The sequence below is a fragment of the Camelus dromedarius genome, chromosome 2 (assembly GCF_036321535.1).
Source record: "Camelus dromedarius isolate mCamDro1 chromosome 2, mCamDro1.pat, whole genome shotgun sequence".
NCBI lineage: Eukaryota > Metazoa > Chordata > Mammalia > Artiodactyla > Camelidae > Camelus > Camelus dromedarius.
The window spans coordinates 65,866,557-65,883,762 of record NC_087437.1 but is presented as its reverse complement, the minus strand read 5'-3'; the positions used below and the strand labels follow the sequence as shown (position 1 = coordinate 65,883,762).

Here is a 17,206-nt window from a genome sequence, read left to right as displayed (position 1 = left end):
GCTGAGCTATGAAGACAGTATTGTAAAGTTAATCTTTTCCAAAGTAGTATAAAGATAAGGGGTATGGATGAGTCCAGATCCAAATTATGTGATGGGAATTGGTGAGGAAGGCCTGAAGTTAGGCCTGGGTAAGGTGTTGGACCATCCCTTACCAGGTAGTCTGGGCTCCCCTACATAGGAGAGATCCTTCTCACTAGTGCTCCAAGCCCTAGACATTTCCCAAAGTCTTGCCCCTCATAAAATCAGCCGTGCCCTGTGCCTCCCTGTTGCAGAGCACTGCTCCCTGATAACACTATCCAAAGCCAATTTGGGCACCAAAGGTTACTAAGTGGTAGCTAAGGGGTAGCCTGTGTACCTCCAGGAACTTTCAGAGGTAAAAGTTTAAGATTGTCAGTATCTTATAGAGCTCTGTCACAGAGATGAAGGGTTCTACAGAAACTCTGCAGAGGTCCTTGCAAAGAGATAGAGCCGAGGTCCAGCAGACAGGACTCGCTGAACCCTCCCCCCTGCAGATCAGCTCTGTCAACTCTGGTCCTCGAGCTGAAACTGAAGGGAAACTGCATTGGGCAGAGGGACAATTAAGTTCTCTCCTTCCGTAGTTTGCAAGCTGGGCATGGAGTCAGGCAGGTCTGTGCTATTGATTTTAAAGTCAGGTAGCATTGAAAGCATTTGTTTAAAAATGTAAAGCAAATTTGCATATGATTTAACATAAAATTACTCTTTGTGGTTCATAAACTCTACGTCCAAGAATGCAAAAATAAAATGAAGTCAAGTACCACAGCCAACTGCAATTGTGTTCAGCCTCAGTGTTTACAGTGACACCGGAGGAATACAAAACAGGTTTTAAATCCCATCAATTTCATCCCATGCCAAAGGAGAGCAAAACAAAATGAGAAAACAGCGGAGAACTGCTACTCACAGGCTCTGACTATAGCAACGCAAAGACTTCCTGACCCTCCTGGGCTTGAGAAACTAGTAAAGGTGACATTCTTCATCCCCTGCTACTGTGGTTTTAGAGGATTACTTCAAAAAGCAGATGACTCCAAGACACAACCTATATACAGATGGCTGCATACAGATAAAGGAAGACTCCTCATATAGTATTAATAATAGTCCCCCTTACATTGGAAGAATGCTTGATAGTCTGCACGGTTAAATCACAGCCACCTGCTGGGTTGGATACCCTACCTATTCTACAGATGGAGAAAATCAAGCGCAGAGAAGTTAAGTGACTTGTTCAAGGTCACAGAGGAACTAAAAGCTAGAATTTGAACTCACGTCTGACTCTAAGTGCAAAGCCCTGTTTACTCTAGTGTACACATTGGGGTGTGTGCCTACACACATGGGAACATACACACAGACACACTCCTCTCCTGACTCCTCCTCTGTGACTTTGGAGAAATAAAAACTGCCACTCCTTTCAACAAGTTTGGGGATCCCAGAGGCCACCAGAGCCTCACATCTAACTTGCTTACCATGGTGCCATCCGCAACCCTCTCAGGTGCCAGCTTGGCTCTGCTGGCCTTCTCAAAGCAGTCAGCATCAGGTCCATGGGGGGTCATTGGGCTGTGCAGGCTGCCTCCCCCTGGCAGAAACCCACCTTCCTTTGCCTCATAGTGACCTTTGATGAGTCCCATGAATTCACTCATGCAGTTCCCTGGGAAGGTTGAAACAGTATTATTTTTGTTATCCAAGGCAAGGCTCATAAGACACCAAGACCTCTCAAATATTATTTCTCCAGAATGTCAGGAAGATAGGAGAATCTGATAAATGTTATACAATTAATGAAGAATATGGATAGACAGAAAAACATCCACAAAACATTCTTTAGTGTGGAATTCTTGGTAGGCAAAGCTCTACTCCATGACCATTGGATTATCATTATCAGAGATCTTTTTTAAAATTGAAGTATAGTTACATTGTGTCAATTTCTGGTGTACAGCATAATGTTTCAATCATACATACACACACATATATTTATTTTCATAACAAGTTACTACAAGATATGGAATATAGTTCCCTGTGCTATATAGTAGAAGTTTATTTTTTAGTCTATTTTATATATAGTAGTTAATATTTGCAAATCTCAAACTCGTAATTTATCCCTTCCTACCCCGATTCCCCCTGGCAACCATAAATTTGTTTTCTATGTCTGTGAGTCTATCAGAAATCTTAAGTTCTACTGCCTAGAAAACTGAGGTGTGTGTATGTATGTGTGTGTGTGTTGATGGAAAGGTGATTTAAGGGAAAGAACCCTGGGCTTGGTGTCCATTATCATGTAATAATCTGTATGAAAAAATCTTATTCTCTGTAAAAACTAATCCATAAATGCTACATATTCTAACAAATGTTATTTTCTATATCTGAAGCTAATATCACCTGATTCTTTCATTCTCCAAAATGCTTCTTAGATTTTTTTTTTGTTTGTTTGTATTTTCATTGACATTCTCTTCTTAGAACCTGAAAATCTTAAAATTGGAAGGCATCCCTACTTCTCCTCAATACGGAAGCATTTTGTATATCATTCCTGACAGTTTACCTCCTGGGCTCTGTCTGCATGCTTCCTGTGAACGGAAGCCCCTTACTCAACAGAGCCACCTATCATATTACTGAAGAGCTCTGGGTATTAGAAAATTCTCTCATGTTAAATGGAAATTTGCTTTTATATAAGTTAAGTATGTTTGTCCTAGTTGTGCTTTCTGGAGTCAACAAAATTTGACAAAAATCACATGTTCCCACTCTTTCAATCTTAAGTTTCTATAGGAACAAAGCCCTTTATTTAGAGCAAGCATTAAATTATAACACCTGAGCAAACTTAAGTGCTTTTCCATCCATCTGCTCATATATCCATCCATCCATTCATCTGTCCGTTCCCCACCCTATCCATCTGCCTATCCAGCCAGCCAGCCAGCATATAATTGGACACTGTGCTAAGTACTGTTATGGAGATGAGTATGAAGTAGCCTCTGCAAAGTTACTTGTAGTCTGTCTCGTGAGAGTACAAACTGTGGACAGGGTAGAGAGATGTGGCATTGGCAACCCTTGCAAAGCCAAACGTTAGACATGATAAATGCCCCTCCTCTCTTGCTTACAGGTAAAGTACAGCCAAGTGCCAAAATACTTGTGTAAAGGGCTAAGGAGCCATACCCACCCTGCCCAGAAAACAAAACGCAGCTGCAGGCCCCTGCTGAAAAGGTAAGACCCAGATCACAACTCTGCTTGTTTCTCCATGAAGCAGAAATAGAGGAAAAGAAGCAACTGTAAGCATAAAGTATCTTTATTTAAAAGCAGTTCTGCTCCTGACAAATATGCTGTCACACTCCTTGATTCTAGTATGTATTCTCAGGGTCACCTTCATGGCTTAATTTTAAGAAGAGAGCAAGAGAGAATTCAGCTTTGATCTGAATATGAATTTAGGTAGCAATGAGTTGATGATGACATTTCTACATCATTTTCTATATTTCAAAGGAGAGTGGGAGGGTAGATGTTGCCTTTTTGATTAATGCTGAATCCAGCTGACTAAGGTGCATTAAGATGACTGGAGGCAATATTTCTACAGAAATAAGTCTCCACTCCTATAAAGTCACATCAAAGTAGCAAAGGTTTTGATTATTGCTAAAGCATTATTTTTAATATCTCTGGTAAAAATAATTTCTAACTTGGGGTTCTGTGGTTTTTCCAACTAACTCAGGGCAACCATACTTTTCTGAGATCTACATCTTCTGGTCAAACTTATTTGAGTCTTTTGAAAAATTATAAGAAGCATATCATGAGGCCATTTGTTTTAGGCAGTTTGAACTACAAACTAAAATTGAGGAGTGGGTTGAGAGCTAGAGCACAGTAGCAAACCTGGGTGGGGAGACAAGCCCCAGGCCAGCGTTTTTCAACATGTGTTTGTAGACCTGCATCAGAATCCCTTGACTTGCTAGTTCAGAATGCAGATCTGAGGTTCCACCTCAACACCAACTAATTAAACTCTCTGAGAGTGGACTCTGGAGAGAAACTTTTTATTAAAAAAGACATTCTAAGTGATTTTTATATTCCTTAATGCTCTCAAAGTGTGGGTCCTGAAATAGTTGCATCAGTATCACACAGGAAATTATTACAAATGCAAATTCTCAGGCCCTACCCTGGACCTCCCGAAGCAGAAATTCTGAGGGTGGGGCCCAGGAATCTGAGTTTTAACAAGCCCTCTAGGTGGCACTGACACACGCTAAAATTTGAAAACCACTACCTCAGGCACATAGAGCACCCTCAATATAAGAACTATGTGAGATAGTGAAGTATCAAGGACTTGCATGTGAGGTACAGGCTGTAAGCCAGAGCAATTCTCTCGCTTTGATCACAAGTCCTCTAGGGGACTAACTTCCAGGAGAACAGTTAGGACATGTGATGGGTTTGACACACTTCAGAAAGGACACAGTTTATTACATCTCTATTCACAAAGTATCTGATATCTTTGGAGTGTTACCCAATTGCGTCCTTTTCTCCACCATAATGGTTTCACCTGAAAAAAGTGATGCTGGAATTTGACTATGAAGTGACCTTTCATTCTGAGGGCCTTTGTTCTCCACTTGCTCCAGATGCCTAGTTTATTCATTTAGTCACTGTTGTATCCTGTTAGGCCCTCACACCTGGGTACACATAGCGAGGTGTGTCATAAGAGACAGGGGGTGCTGAGGTTGACTAAAGAAAGGGGTTTGTTTTTTAGAATGTTCCAGCTGAAATACACCTTGGAGCCGTTCCAGAACTCTATGTACAAAAACGCAGTCTCCAGCAAGTAGAATTGTGCATTGACATTTAGGTTGGATTTACAGCCAGCTACTGCACAATTAAAAAGGCCAGCCTCATTAAGTACAGCCATGAGGTACCTTATTCACTCTTGATGATGCATTCACTTATTAAATGAATATTTATTAGATGCATATAATGCACTGGGTACTGTGCTAGGCACATCCATTAGTGTTCATAACTGCCTGCTCCGGCATCAGAATGCCTTCAGTTAAACCTGACTCCATCGGTTGCCTTGAGCAAGTTATTTAATCCTTCCCAGCTGTTTCATCTTTTGGAAAAAAGGGGATAATGATACTACCTATCTCTTGCAACTGTTACGAGGATTCAATGGGTTAATGCTTTTCAAGAACTTAGAGCCATAAGAAAAGGTCAATAATTGTTAGTTGTAAGTAATAATAATATTAATAAAATTAAAATAATAGATTTGGTAAGTTCTCAGCTAGGCAACAACTGCTCTGCAGAAACTGCTTCCAGAATAGGACCCATCCCCTCATGTGGACTACAGTCCGCCTTACCCCACTTTTACCCAAAGTAATGGGAGGAGGCACATTTTACTGGCTCTTGAACCAGACTTAGATAATGAACTTTCTCAAAACAACAAAATAACCAACACCATCCCATGGTTCCTCCCCTCCTTACATCTGAAATGCAAAGAAACATTTTGCTTCCTGCTTTACCCACTTTTCTGCCTCTCTTCAGGGCCAGAGGAACTGGGCTGTAGGCACTGCAGTGTTTCCTTCTCAGAGTCAACATGCCCCTGCCACCCCCACAGAGGTTGTGGTGTTTAAGCAGCTCAAAGTCTGGGGAGCAGCACTAGGCTTCAGGGGGCAGGGTTCTGAACCACAGCCAGGGCAGGGCGTCCCGAAACACTTCTGGCAGTGTTCCCCATGGGTCATGCTTACCACTTTGCTGACCCTTTGGTTTCCAAATGGAACTTGGTAAAAGAAAGACTTACTATGGTAATAAGGAGGCCTGAAGGTCTTATCAGCAACCCCCCATCGTGGTGGGAAGATGACAAAATCAGCGATGGCCACTCCCGGGCGGACAGACTTGGCAGTCAGCACTGTGAAAATGGATGGGTCCTGTGAAGGAAAGCACAAGGAGAGTCGAAGACACGATGAAAGGGAGGTGACCGAACAACGACACACACCACCCACACATGAAGGGGTTTTCGTGTGACACTAATTTCTGATCAAACCACACAGGCCAAGCTAAGACGTCTGGGCTTGTCACCGAGGTGCATGATCACACATCTGACTCTCCCCTCTGGCTGTTCTTGAAGCAAAATGAATTAACACCAGCCGAGGGGATTCTGAGCAGCTTTTTCACCCTGCTGAGCCCCCATTTCACATAAATACTACCCTGTGGGTCTGAGAACCAGCAGTGCCTGCCTCCCAGCCTCAGGTCAGAGTGACCAGAGCTGGGCTGTGCTGTAGGGAGCTCTTGGCACAGGGATGCTCAGAGTAAGGTGGAAATAGAAATAAAATAATATCCAAGTGTTGGTATAGATGTAGGATGTGCTTCTCTTTGGGGGAATTGCACAGATTCCAGGTGGTATCCTCATTGCTTTCTTGATTCTCAGGTTTAAAACACACCACTTACGTCACTAGTCCAGGTGGAGGTAGTGGAGAGGGGAGTAGGATTCAATGGGTTAATGCTTTTCAAGAACTTAGAGCCATAAGAAAAGGTCAATAATTGTTAGTTGTAAGTAATAATAATATTAATAAAATAAAAATAATAGATTTGGTAAGTTCTCAGCTAGGCAACAACTGCTCTGCAGAAACTGCTTCCAGAATAGGACCCATCCCCTCATGTGGAATAATTATAATTTTTAAAGAAGTTTAGAATCCTTCAGTGGAAAGATGGAGATTTAATTTAAATGGCAATCAATGATCATGTTTGCTTTCAGATGCATGCGAGGGTCTGGGATTAAAAAATGATTGAGCTCTGTTCCTTGCCCTTTAGTGTTACTGGTAGTGGTGGAGGTGGGTGTGTATGAGGGGCTGAAGGAGCAATGAGACAGGTACATGAATACTAATCACAGCAAGGTGCCAAGGGCAATCTTGCTTTATAAACAGAGATCCAAGGGGGTACAGAGTGCCTGTCTCTACCTGAGAGGATTAGAGAAAGCTTCAAAGAGGAAATGACATTTGAAGTAGGTCCTGAAGAATAAAAGGAGAAAGAAAGAAAAAGAAGTAATGAGGGACAGAGGGAAGGAAGAAGGAAAAGGAAGGAAAGGAAATGAAGAAAAAGGCATTTTAAGCACAGAAAACAGGAAAGACATCAAAATGCAGAGAGGTTTTGTCAAGAGGCAAGAGAGCTAAAGCCCAGAGTGCACCAGCAGAAGGGACACAGGCAAGAGGTGGTACCGGGAAATGAATCCAGGGCCAGATGGCGAAGAGCATCGGGTACCACGCTTCAGAGCTCAGACTTAATCCTAAGCCACAGGGAGCCTGCAAAGGTTTTCTAATGCAGTGATAGAACGCTCAGGTCTGAATCTGGAGAAAACAGCTATAGCAGCAGTACAGAGGAGAATGGACTTGTGGAAACGCAAGTCAAAAAACCCTTAATGCTGTGAGAATGAGCACTTCTCCATCTGTCATGAGAAATGATCTGAAACTGTTGAGGGAAAGGTAGTGAGGCTCAAATAAAGCTCTATCAGTGTCTCAGGATCCTTTCTTTTGCTGCTTCGGGTGTGATGCCTCAGTTTCTTTTCCCTTTTGATTTTACTGAGTCTCTGCTCTTCAGAAAGGTAGTTTTGGGCCCCTTGAGGTAAGCTGAACTGGCTCAGGTTTCTGTCTCTGGTTCTCTGGCTTCTGCTCTAATTATCTCTCCAGCTTGTGGATTCAGTTAATCTATTATGCAAAGTGAATTTTCCCCCAGGATCTCAGAACTAGCACTTGATCAAGAATGTGGGGACTTGGGGCCTGCACTGTAAGCTATTTGTAGCCCCCTGATTGAGTAAAAAATATGACCGAGTCCATACTCTAGAATTTCTTTGGTTTAAATTCAAGCACTGAACATTGAGTAACTTTAGAAGAGGGCTGTCTGCTCCATCACTGCTAAAAACAGCCAGGAGTGGAGGCCCTGGAGTGGGCAGCCAGAGCAAGGGGACTCTTGGTGTTTATGAGCAGGACAGAGAACTTTCCAAATCCAAAAATGCTCCTTCCTCATCTCTCCATCACTAACATTAGCAGTTGGTGTTCTTTTGGGGATACATTGTCCAGGAAGAAACTAGGAGAGTTACTGTGAATACTCTAGAGAACTGAGCTGTGTTGCAGGGTGAGTGTGGAGCGTCTGGCCTGGACCTCCCACTAGCTAGGTTATTTACTCCTTCACTGAAATCTGCTGAAAATGCCTCCAATTCCTGTTAGCACAATGACAATGACTAAATCGCCTGCTTCCAAGGGTGACACTGGAAGTGTTAAATCTGTGAATGTCAGGGGTCTACTGTGGACTCCTCCCACCTAAGAGTGCCCTCTCCCCAGAGCCCCTCCATGGTGGAGACTTACTGCATGGTCAAAGGCCACCGAGTTGATGACCATGAAGTTCTCCAAGTTGTACTTGTAGGGGGTATAATTCCCATGCCAGGCCACAACATTGAATGGGGAGATACCCTGATCGGAAAAAAAAAAGCAGGAAAGGTGATTTTAGAACCGAATGCTTTTGCAGCCTTGATTCCTTGGTTTGCACTTGGCATTTCTGTTTGTTTTTTGATTTGATTTTGTTCTCATAATTTAGTAATACCATCGTCTGGGAGAAGTATAACCCTGAATCATCTTGTGGTTTCTTCACATACTCTCAAACTGTCCTCGCTAAGCCACTAACCCGATTTTTCCAGTTCATAAGCTGCAGCTGCCTCTGATCACATGTGCAGCAGAAGCACAGCACATGCTTTTCAACAATTTTAACACAATTGTTAGAATCTGTGGATGCCAGCAGTTCTGTGACAATCTGGGCCACCGTCTGGGTTTCCTGGTGCTGAGGGCGGGCACTTGCTATGACTGCTCTCCAGGTAACTGCTGCCCAGAGGGTCTTCTGGTAGAGTCAGTGCCTAGGTTGGTAAGTGCAGGAAGGGAGAAAGTCTGTAAGGGTTCCAGCCCAAAGGACTTGAAATTTCAGAGCAATCCTAAGGTGATTCTTCTTGGACCTGCCCTGGGGTAGGAGAGGATAAATGTTATGTTTTAGGAAGGCAATTCCTGCTGTAGCTATGGGACTATTCTGGAAACAGAATCCAGTGCAGAATGTTCCAAAGACTTTACCAAAGGGACTACTCACAGAGACATGATTAAGGTTAAGTGAACTGACTAGAGATGGTGAGGTATCTGAGCCTAGCAATAGAGGGAAGGCATTGCCATTCTTAGGCCTGTGGGATAGGGGTTAGAAATATTGATACAGGACTCCAGCAAGAGCTAGAACCATGAAGAAGGGGGCTGCTCGGTGCTGTGCAAATAAATACTCAACAATTGATTCCAGAAAAAAATGAAAAGCTCTGATTTATAGTGTTTGCTGGCTTCTGGGGTATAAACTCTCACCACGATCATTTTTGAGCTACCAATGTCACTGAACACAAAGTAGGGAAGAGGCTTACATCAGCTTTTGCAAACCAGTATAAACTGACTCCAGCATGCCACTGGGGCTACCCAACAGGAACTGAGATCACAGAGGGAGGCAGTCCCAAATAGGAGCAAGCACCGGGGGAAAAAACCCCAACATGTCTTTGCACCTGACCTCCAATTTCCTGTGAGTACCTCCCACTGGTTGAACCCAACCAAAAGCTAGCTGGCTAGGGAGTCCGGAGGGTACAGTCCATGTAGGTCAACCTCCCAGGGCACAGATCATGGCAGAGAAGGGAGAATGGATGAGTCGGGGCTAACACAGAGACTAACCAGCACAGGGTCCACTTAGAAATTGGCTGTCTGTCTCTACTATGGTGCTTCTCTGTCAAATGTATGTCAAATATAATACACAGCATATGCTTTTTTCTTTAATTTATTTTTTGTTTTTTTGGTATATGCTTTAAATGAATGTGATTTCCACACTGCATCCCAGAGGTTATCATTTTTGCCAGGCTGGAGTAGTATCTGAGTGTCTGCATTTTAAACAAGCCACTCTGAGAATTTTTGATGCCAAGGGTCTCTGAACCACATTTTGAGAAATCCTGATCCAGAGAATATGAGGGTGACTATGTGTCAATGAGAGTGACAATTAACCCTCAGGGGTTAATTTTATGTGCCAAACTAGTTGGCCTCTGCTGCTTAACATACCTTCTAGATGCTGTCAAAGAAAATAACATACCTTGTGAAATATAAGCAGTAAGTTAAATGAGCAAAAATAAAGCAACAATTAATAGTGGACAGAAGAGATCTTTGTATTATTTTTACTATATGATTATTTTATTCTACTATATTATATACCCAGTATATTAAGTAATAGTGTATTATACTATAGATTGCATCTTATTTTATTATTATTATTTTTAGTATTATCTATGCCTTTGCTTATCTCCTGAGTTTACCAGGCTGGCAATATAAACCAAGTCAAACTAATTAACTAAGTTCTATTTATTTTCTATCCATCAGTGCTTATATTTGAAATATGGTGGCCATTGGTGAATATAAGTCTTAGATGAATTGCTATTAGCTCATTTCTCTTTTCAGAACATATTACCCTGCCTATATATTATGTTTTCCCCACCATTTATAGAGATCTACATATTGTTGGGTTTTTTATTGCTTGATGAATAGAAAGAGCATGACCTTTGGAGTCAGAAAGATACGGGTTTGAATGCTGATTCTGTCATTTACTGTGACATTTGCTAAGTTATTTAACACTACCTGGCCCGTTTTCTTGATCTGTGATGTGGTAAAGATGAAAGAATATGTGTAAATACTTAACACCAGACTTGGCAATCAGAAGGTGCTTAATAACTATTTATTCCTTCCCCTGCCTACCAACCTGCTGACTTTACCTGTTTGGCAGCAAAAAGTTTGCCCTGGTATTTATTAATCACAGTGTAACCACTTGGCACTTGGCGATCTTCATACCAGGCAACAGGTATCAAGAAATCACGAGGATTGGCCAAGCCATTGGCTCCTAGAACACAGTGACCCAAAAGTCTTTTAGACACTTCTGAAATCACATAGGAAAGATGCTCACTGTTGCACAAAGAGAAAGGGCTTTCTTCCACATCAAAAGATACTCCACAATTTGCTCTCATTGTTCAAAGATCTACTGGAATCCCAGTCTGGTACCTTTTAAGGAGGACCCAAGGAATTTGGTCAGAAAAAAAAATCATGAAAATATCATCACCAGCATTACTTCCTAAAGTTGTAGAATGAATAGTGTTTATAAACATTTTGTATGCATTATCTCATCACTACAGGGGAGGGGAGGGAAGAAGAGGAAAAGACTAGAAAAGGGAAGATATGATAGAATACTAGACTTTTTTTTTCCCAAGAAAATTCTGATGGTCCTAGAACTCATCTACAGTCCTGGAGAAAGAAAGGGTTACATACTGTAGCCCCAGGCGTGCCTCTGCTCCTAACACAGAACTCAGAATCAATCCAAGTCTTTAAATTGCTCTGCAGCCTGGCAGATCTGTCTGCCACCGAGGGAGAAAGTATCTGGTACTTGCCTGCTCACCTTCACGTTGGGAGTATTCCCTCCAGAGAAAGAAAATAAATCAAAAGACCAAAAATGAAAAGCACTAGCGCAAAAACATAATTTAACTCTGAGAGGACAGACCTGGGGAGTGTTTTATTATTGCCAGCTCCTGGGGTTAAAAAAAAAAAAGCGTCCAGCTGGTTAGTAAATTATACATATTTTCCAGAGGGTCTGTGTTCCATAGAACCTGGAAGCTGGGCTGGCTGTAGGGCAGCAGGTGGCTGGAGCCGAGTGGGAAGAGCGGGTGGGGAGCAGGATGACAGACGGCCCGCCATGGCTCCAGCTGTCTCTCTGCTGCCTCCCACCTTCCTCTGACTATTTGGATTCCCCCAGGGGAGTGACTGGAAGGCACATGATGCCCTGTCCCTGTTTTGCTCTAAAAAATCTGTTGACAAGGAAAGGGAAGAGCTGGGAGGTGTGGCCGCCACCTTCAGCAAACATGCCAGAGATGAAACAAAGGGCCAGTTTTCCCAACCACTCTTTTCACTCCCAGAGACATTTTGAGAATAAGCCCTCCTTCCACCTTCGCTTCTCTCCTGGTATCCTGGCTCTGGCTTGCCAGAAGAATCGGGTGTGGAGGATGCTGGTTCACTTTGGAAAGTTTGAATCTGCCTCGTGGAGGCTGTGGTTTCTAGCTGCTTCACAGCACTGAGTGAGGTACACTTTCTGACTCTCAAGGGTGTCGATTTTGTGGCGTGTGCTCAGTAGAAGTGTGAGGTTTGTAGACTGTGTCTCTCTCAATCCGTTTCCCCTTTCCAAAGCAACATAGCCCCCCGCCGTTTTTATGTCTTTCCTTACTCTATTGTCTACACACAACCCACTGGCCTAAGAAAATGATCTTCCTCCTTTCCACAAAGCCCATTCTCACCTGAATACTTTATCTTAAGCCGTTCCCTTTCCTCTTTATTTTCTCTCAACTTTTCATCAAGGGTTAGTCACATCTCATCTCTTCTATGAAGCTGTTCCTGGAGAGTTGGCCCACAGTAACCCAGACTTCTACATCCTTTAGGGTGTACTCTGTATAACCTGAAATGTATTACATATTGTCTTGCTCCCCAGTGGTCTGAACGCTATTCTAGAGAGAGACTTATAATGGGTTGGCTTGGATCATTCTGTTATGCATGTATGTGATGGCAAGAGGCCTTCATTACCCTTGATGTGGTTCCTGTCATTGCCCTCAGCACAGCATGGGAGCCAAGACAAGCTGATGGACTGACACACTGACCAGCTAATTAACAAAGCTGTCATCTCATCAGATGGGTCAGCCATACCACCTGGAGCCCCTGAATTTAGAGGTCCAGAAAAAGAAGTCTGTGATTGCTCAGGGAGCTCCAGTAGGTTCTGAAATTCCCAGCTACACTTGGTTAGAGAAGAAGTTGTCTAGAGAGGAAAGTTGAACGTTTGAGTGTGATAAAGAGGGGAGAAAGATGTTTAACTTTCATGTGATTATTTGTGTCCTCTATTTCAAGTCAGGCTTAGAAACTTGTAGTGAAGATTTACCAATTGGTCCCAGGTCAGGCAACTCAAAGTGGACACCGTAGACCTCCAGGATGTAGCCTCTGGTCTCCTCAAAGACATCTATGCTGAACCGCATTCCTCTCTGGAATAGGAAGTGAAAATTGGTGTGCTCTCCCAAATCATACCTGTAGTTACAAAGGAGCTGCTCAAGAGCCATAGCTGGCCTCGCATGCGTAAGGCTACAGTCTGTTGAACTATGTTGGAGAGGTGACCAGCTCAAAGATGAGTTAGAAAGAAAAATTTAACTTCTAGTCACATCTGTGACCCAAACCAATTCTAGTCTACTCCCTCACTGGGCTCAGAGATAACAGTGCTCTGATTTAGCCAGATTTTGAAGAAATCCATCTTCACTGCCCTTCACTCCCATCCAGGGCCTTATCCACCGGGTGTATAAATATTTAGGAAAGAGAACTGACAAAGCTCTTTGCTTTGTGATTGTGTGCTATTTTAAAACAAAGCAGACACCCAAGCCTGCTTACTCTTCTGCTCAGGGAGCCTTCTGTGTAACTCCAACTCCCTCCCCGTTGCTCAGACATGACAGAAATTTTAGAGTTGGAAATAGCAGCAGCTGCAACATCTGATTGCTCCCAAATTAGGGAGAAGCAGGGAGGAGACGGGGACACATCACCAACCTGAATGACGCAGATCTCGTTGGGCTGTACAAGCATCTTGCCAAACTCAGTGTAAATGAGAAGTTTCCCTTGCTGGGGAACTGACAAAAAAGACAGGACAGCAGTGAGTAATTCTTTTCATGTGAGAACCACTTCATGAAGAGTAAAAGGCTTAAGGGCTGCATTTGATTTTTCATCCAAAGTGAAAAGAGCTTTATTGAGTCTTATGGGGGAAATATGTATTCTGATAACTTAGGTTAGCTATTTTACTATCTAGAAAAACATGAATGAAAAAAATTAACTTTTTTTTTTTTGGTTGCTAGGTAAGGAAGGAACTTGTATATGCACAATTCTGTGAATTGACCAGAAAGAGCAGCAGAAATAGGGTGGAAAAGGACCTATTTTCCAGCAGGAGGCTGGCATTTGCATGTCTAATGTCTACATCAAAATGTTCACTCCAAAATATTGGTATTAAAACCATCAAAAAGAATGGAAAGACCAGAGACTTTCCTTACTAGACTTTCCATTTTAGATGGTCTCATGAAAATTTGTATGTATATTACAGATGTCAATGACAGATGGCCCTTTCTTCAGTGAATTAGAAGGCAAACAGTTATCTTAACAAGTTAATCACATGTTGGTATTACCCTCCATTTCTTTTCAGCTGTCCAGATCCCCCTGATTAGAAAGGCCCCGCAGAAATAAGCAAAGACAGGGAGACCAGGAAATAGAGTAGGCACTTGAGGTACACGGGAATTTTTTCCAGACCACCAGTTGCCTTTACACCTAGGTCTGTAGATTGCACTAAATAAGGCAGATTGGAAGGAAAATAATATGTATTCAATTAAAAAAGCAGCTTGTGACTAGGGATCAATTAACAGTTAAGGAGTCTGGAATCCTCATAACTTACCAATCAAGAAGTCCCCATCTGAATTATAAAAGCATCTGAAACATACAGAATAATTCCTATGATTTCCAGTTTTAACATTGTCCAGGCAAATTAAGTCACTGCTCAAATTATTGCTCAGTACCCAGTGTGTGCCAGGCTTAGTGCTGGGTGTAATATGATGAGCAAGATGACCCCATCTCTGCCCTCATGGAGCTTAGAGTCTAGGAGGAAGTCAGACAGCAATCCAGCAGTTACAGAACTGTATCACCGAAAACTGTAGTGGCACTGGGCAAGTCAAGTTCAGGGGAATGAAAAGATAAGGAACCTGATCTGTCTGAGGAGGCAGCCAGAGCTTCCCCGAAGAAGGGACGTTTGACCTGAGATCTAAAGAAATCATCTAGGCAAGGGTTTGGGGATGGGTTTGGGTGGGGAGGCCATTCCAGGCAGAAGGAACAGCACATGCACATGCTCTGAGGCAGGAGGGCACATAGGTTGAAAGAACTGAGTGAAGGCTGGGGTAGCTCAAGTGGAGAGGGAAGAGCTGCCTGGTATGACGTTGGACCCCAAGGGATGTCTCCAGTGCCTAGTCATAGGGCTGTGATCTTGGCCCTGATTCACGGCTCAGAGAAGTTAAATGACTTGTCCAAGTTCACTCAGCCAGGAAGAATGGACTGGGCTTTGGACTCGACAGTTTGGTTCCAGAGGTAGTATGCAAAACTGTTATGATATTCTGCTTCCCAAAGAAAAGGCAGAAATTATGTTTTCTGATTTAAAAAATCTAATATGTAAGTCCTTCTGTTTAGGAACTTTAAGCTTACACAGAGTTATTAGCTGAAGACACAGTCTGTCAGCTTGACCTACCGCCAATAGGTAGCCCTAATGGCTGCTCATGTAATGTGACTTTGGACTCAAGAACAGCCCTAAGGAGCCTTAGAAGTTAAGGATATTCTGACTCAAACCTGGTTAAAGTCAAAATGCTTCTTTGACTACTCCTGCTTTCAGTGCCCCATTATCCCTTTTCTGTTTCCATTAATATGTGACATTCTTGTTTATGTCACAGGAGTTAGTCAAGATAGAAATGCTCATTTATTATCACCATTAATCAATGCATATCAAAATTGCTTTGAGGAAAAAAAAGCAATAACAAACACAACAACCCAGGCTTCATCCTCTGGCCAACAACTCGGGGAGTGGGGATTTCCTGCTCCTGCTCTGAAACACTTACCTGTTCCCCATGGAGGTGTTGCAGAGGAAAATGTGGACTGCAAGCCCATTGTTAGACCTGATGTCTCCAGCTCCACACAAGGTGTGCAGACCCTGGGAGAGACCCACAGGAGAGGAAAAAGTGAATGAGGCCAAGACCTCCCCCTGGTCCCTGAGAGTCATGAGGCAAGTTCTACTAGTGTCTTCCCTTTGGAACCAGGCTGCCTCTAGGGAGCCCCGAGTTTACTGCCTTATGTTTTATAGATGGTGGCTCACCTTAATTGCCAGCCATGGTTCTATATCTGGATTGTCTTCATGGCTCCATCAGAATTAACCTACAGAGCATCAATTCACTACTTGGCATTTTATCATTTTGGTGCTTAAGATCAACCTGAAGGAGAGTTTCCTTTGGAGGTAAAATCAGGCACCTAGGAGGCTTGAGGGGAGAAAGGTTGCAGCACTAGGGACCAATTAATGGCCCTCAAATATACTTCATCATGTGGGCAGCCCTCTGCTTATTGATAGGGCCAGCTCTCCAAAACAGGGGAGAGGAAGGTATTCTGACCAACTGAAACCCTCTCTGCTAATAACCCACAGTGCAAGAAACCTTAACACGTGGCCCTTCCCAAAAGGAGGGAGCTCTGCTCCTCTAGATAACCATAATTCGCCCATGGTGAGGGATATCTTTTTGTATTTTAACTCGACTTGCAAATCTGGGTCTATTTAGATGAGTCCACACAGAGATTGGAGCACTTAATATGGATAAATAATTCAACAGGAACCAAAAAATTTGGCCTATGACTGGGCACATGGACTCTCCCTAAGTAAGCCAGGACCTGAGGTTGGTCTGTAGAACCCTCCACTGGGTTTTTTGAGCCCCACCTCCTTGTAGCCCCCAGCCTCTCCCCTACACATGTTTTGCTCTGGGCACAGGCGTTCAATACTCCCAGCATCTCTAACTACCAAGCAGAACTTCCAATCAGCATTGTACTAACTAGAGTTGCCACCCTGAGTTGATGCTATTCTAGCCCAGGGAACCATTTTGGGTAGTTTATGGACTTGGATGGGAGAAAAAAATTATATACGTATTTTGCCAATCTCTGACTGAAATTGATCATTTCCTTCAATTAATGTGAATGTAAGCAACAAACTGCAGTGTTAGAAGTGCCTGTAACCTTGTACTGATAGAAATCATAGACATTTTTATATCACATTATATCTGTTCTCCCAAAATATCATTTATGCTCATACTTTTAATGACCATAGTTATTATATCTTTTCATAGATCTTGTGATTTAGTGCATTAATAAGATAGCATACATATTACTATAAACCAAACCAAATTTATCATTTTAATATTTTTATCATTGTATTTCAATATAGTTGACTTCTCTGGAATTTTATGTAATTTATTTTATGCATTTTAAAACACAGGCTTCCAGATTATCAAAGGAGTCCATGCAATAAAAAGGCTAAGAACCCCAGTTCTAGCCAAAACCAAAAAAACCTGAGGTAGGTAAATGCT

The 17,206-nt window shown here is 42.7% G+C and overlaps 1 protein-coding gene across 2 annotated transcripts in view; it reads right to left on the bottom strand.

Annotated features, from left to right (window-relative positions):
- The window catches only part of HGD (homogentisate 1,2-dioxygenase), a 43,556-nt gene that overhangs the window by 1,447 nt on the left and 24,903 nt on the right, over nucleotides 1-17,206 (bottom strand). The window contains exons 6-13 of one of the 2 annotated variants that reach the window (XM_031455075.2): nucleotides 15,704-15,795; nucleotides 14,500-14,534; nucleotides 13,611-13,690; nucleotides 12,961-13,060; nucleotides 10,766-10,890; nucleotides 8,307-8,411; nucleotides 5,750-5,876; nucleotides 1,476-1,657 (exon numbers count right to left, since the gene is read on the bottom strand). In XM_031455075.2, the coding sequence (XP_031310935.1) occupies nucleotides 1,476-1,657; nucleotides 5,750-5,876; nucleotides 8,307-8,411; nucleotides 10,766-10,890; nucleotides 12,961-13,060; nucleotides 13,611-13,690; nucleotides 14,500-14,534; nucleotides 15,704-15,795 (846 nt within the window). The remainder of the gene's footprint in view (nucleotides 1-1,475; nucleotides 1,658-5,749; nucleotides 5,877-8,306; nucleotides 8,412-10,765; nucleotides 10,891-12,960; nucleotides 13,061-13,610; nucleotides 13,691-14,499; nucleotides 14,535-15,703; nucleotides 15,796-17,206) is intronic. The other variant, XM_064494799.1, reaches the window with a different exon arrangement.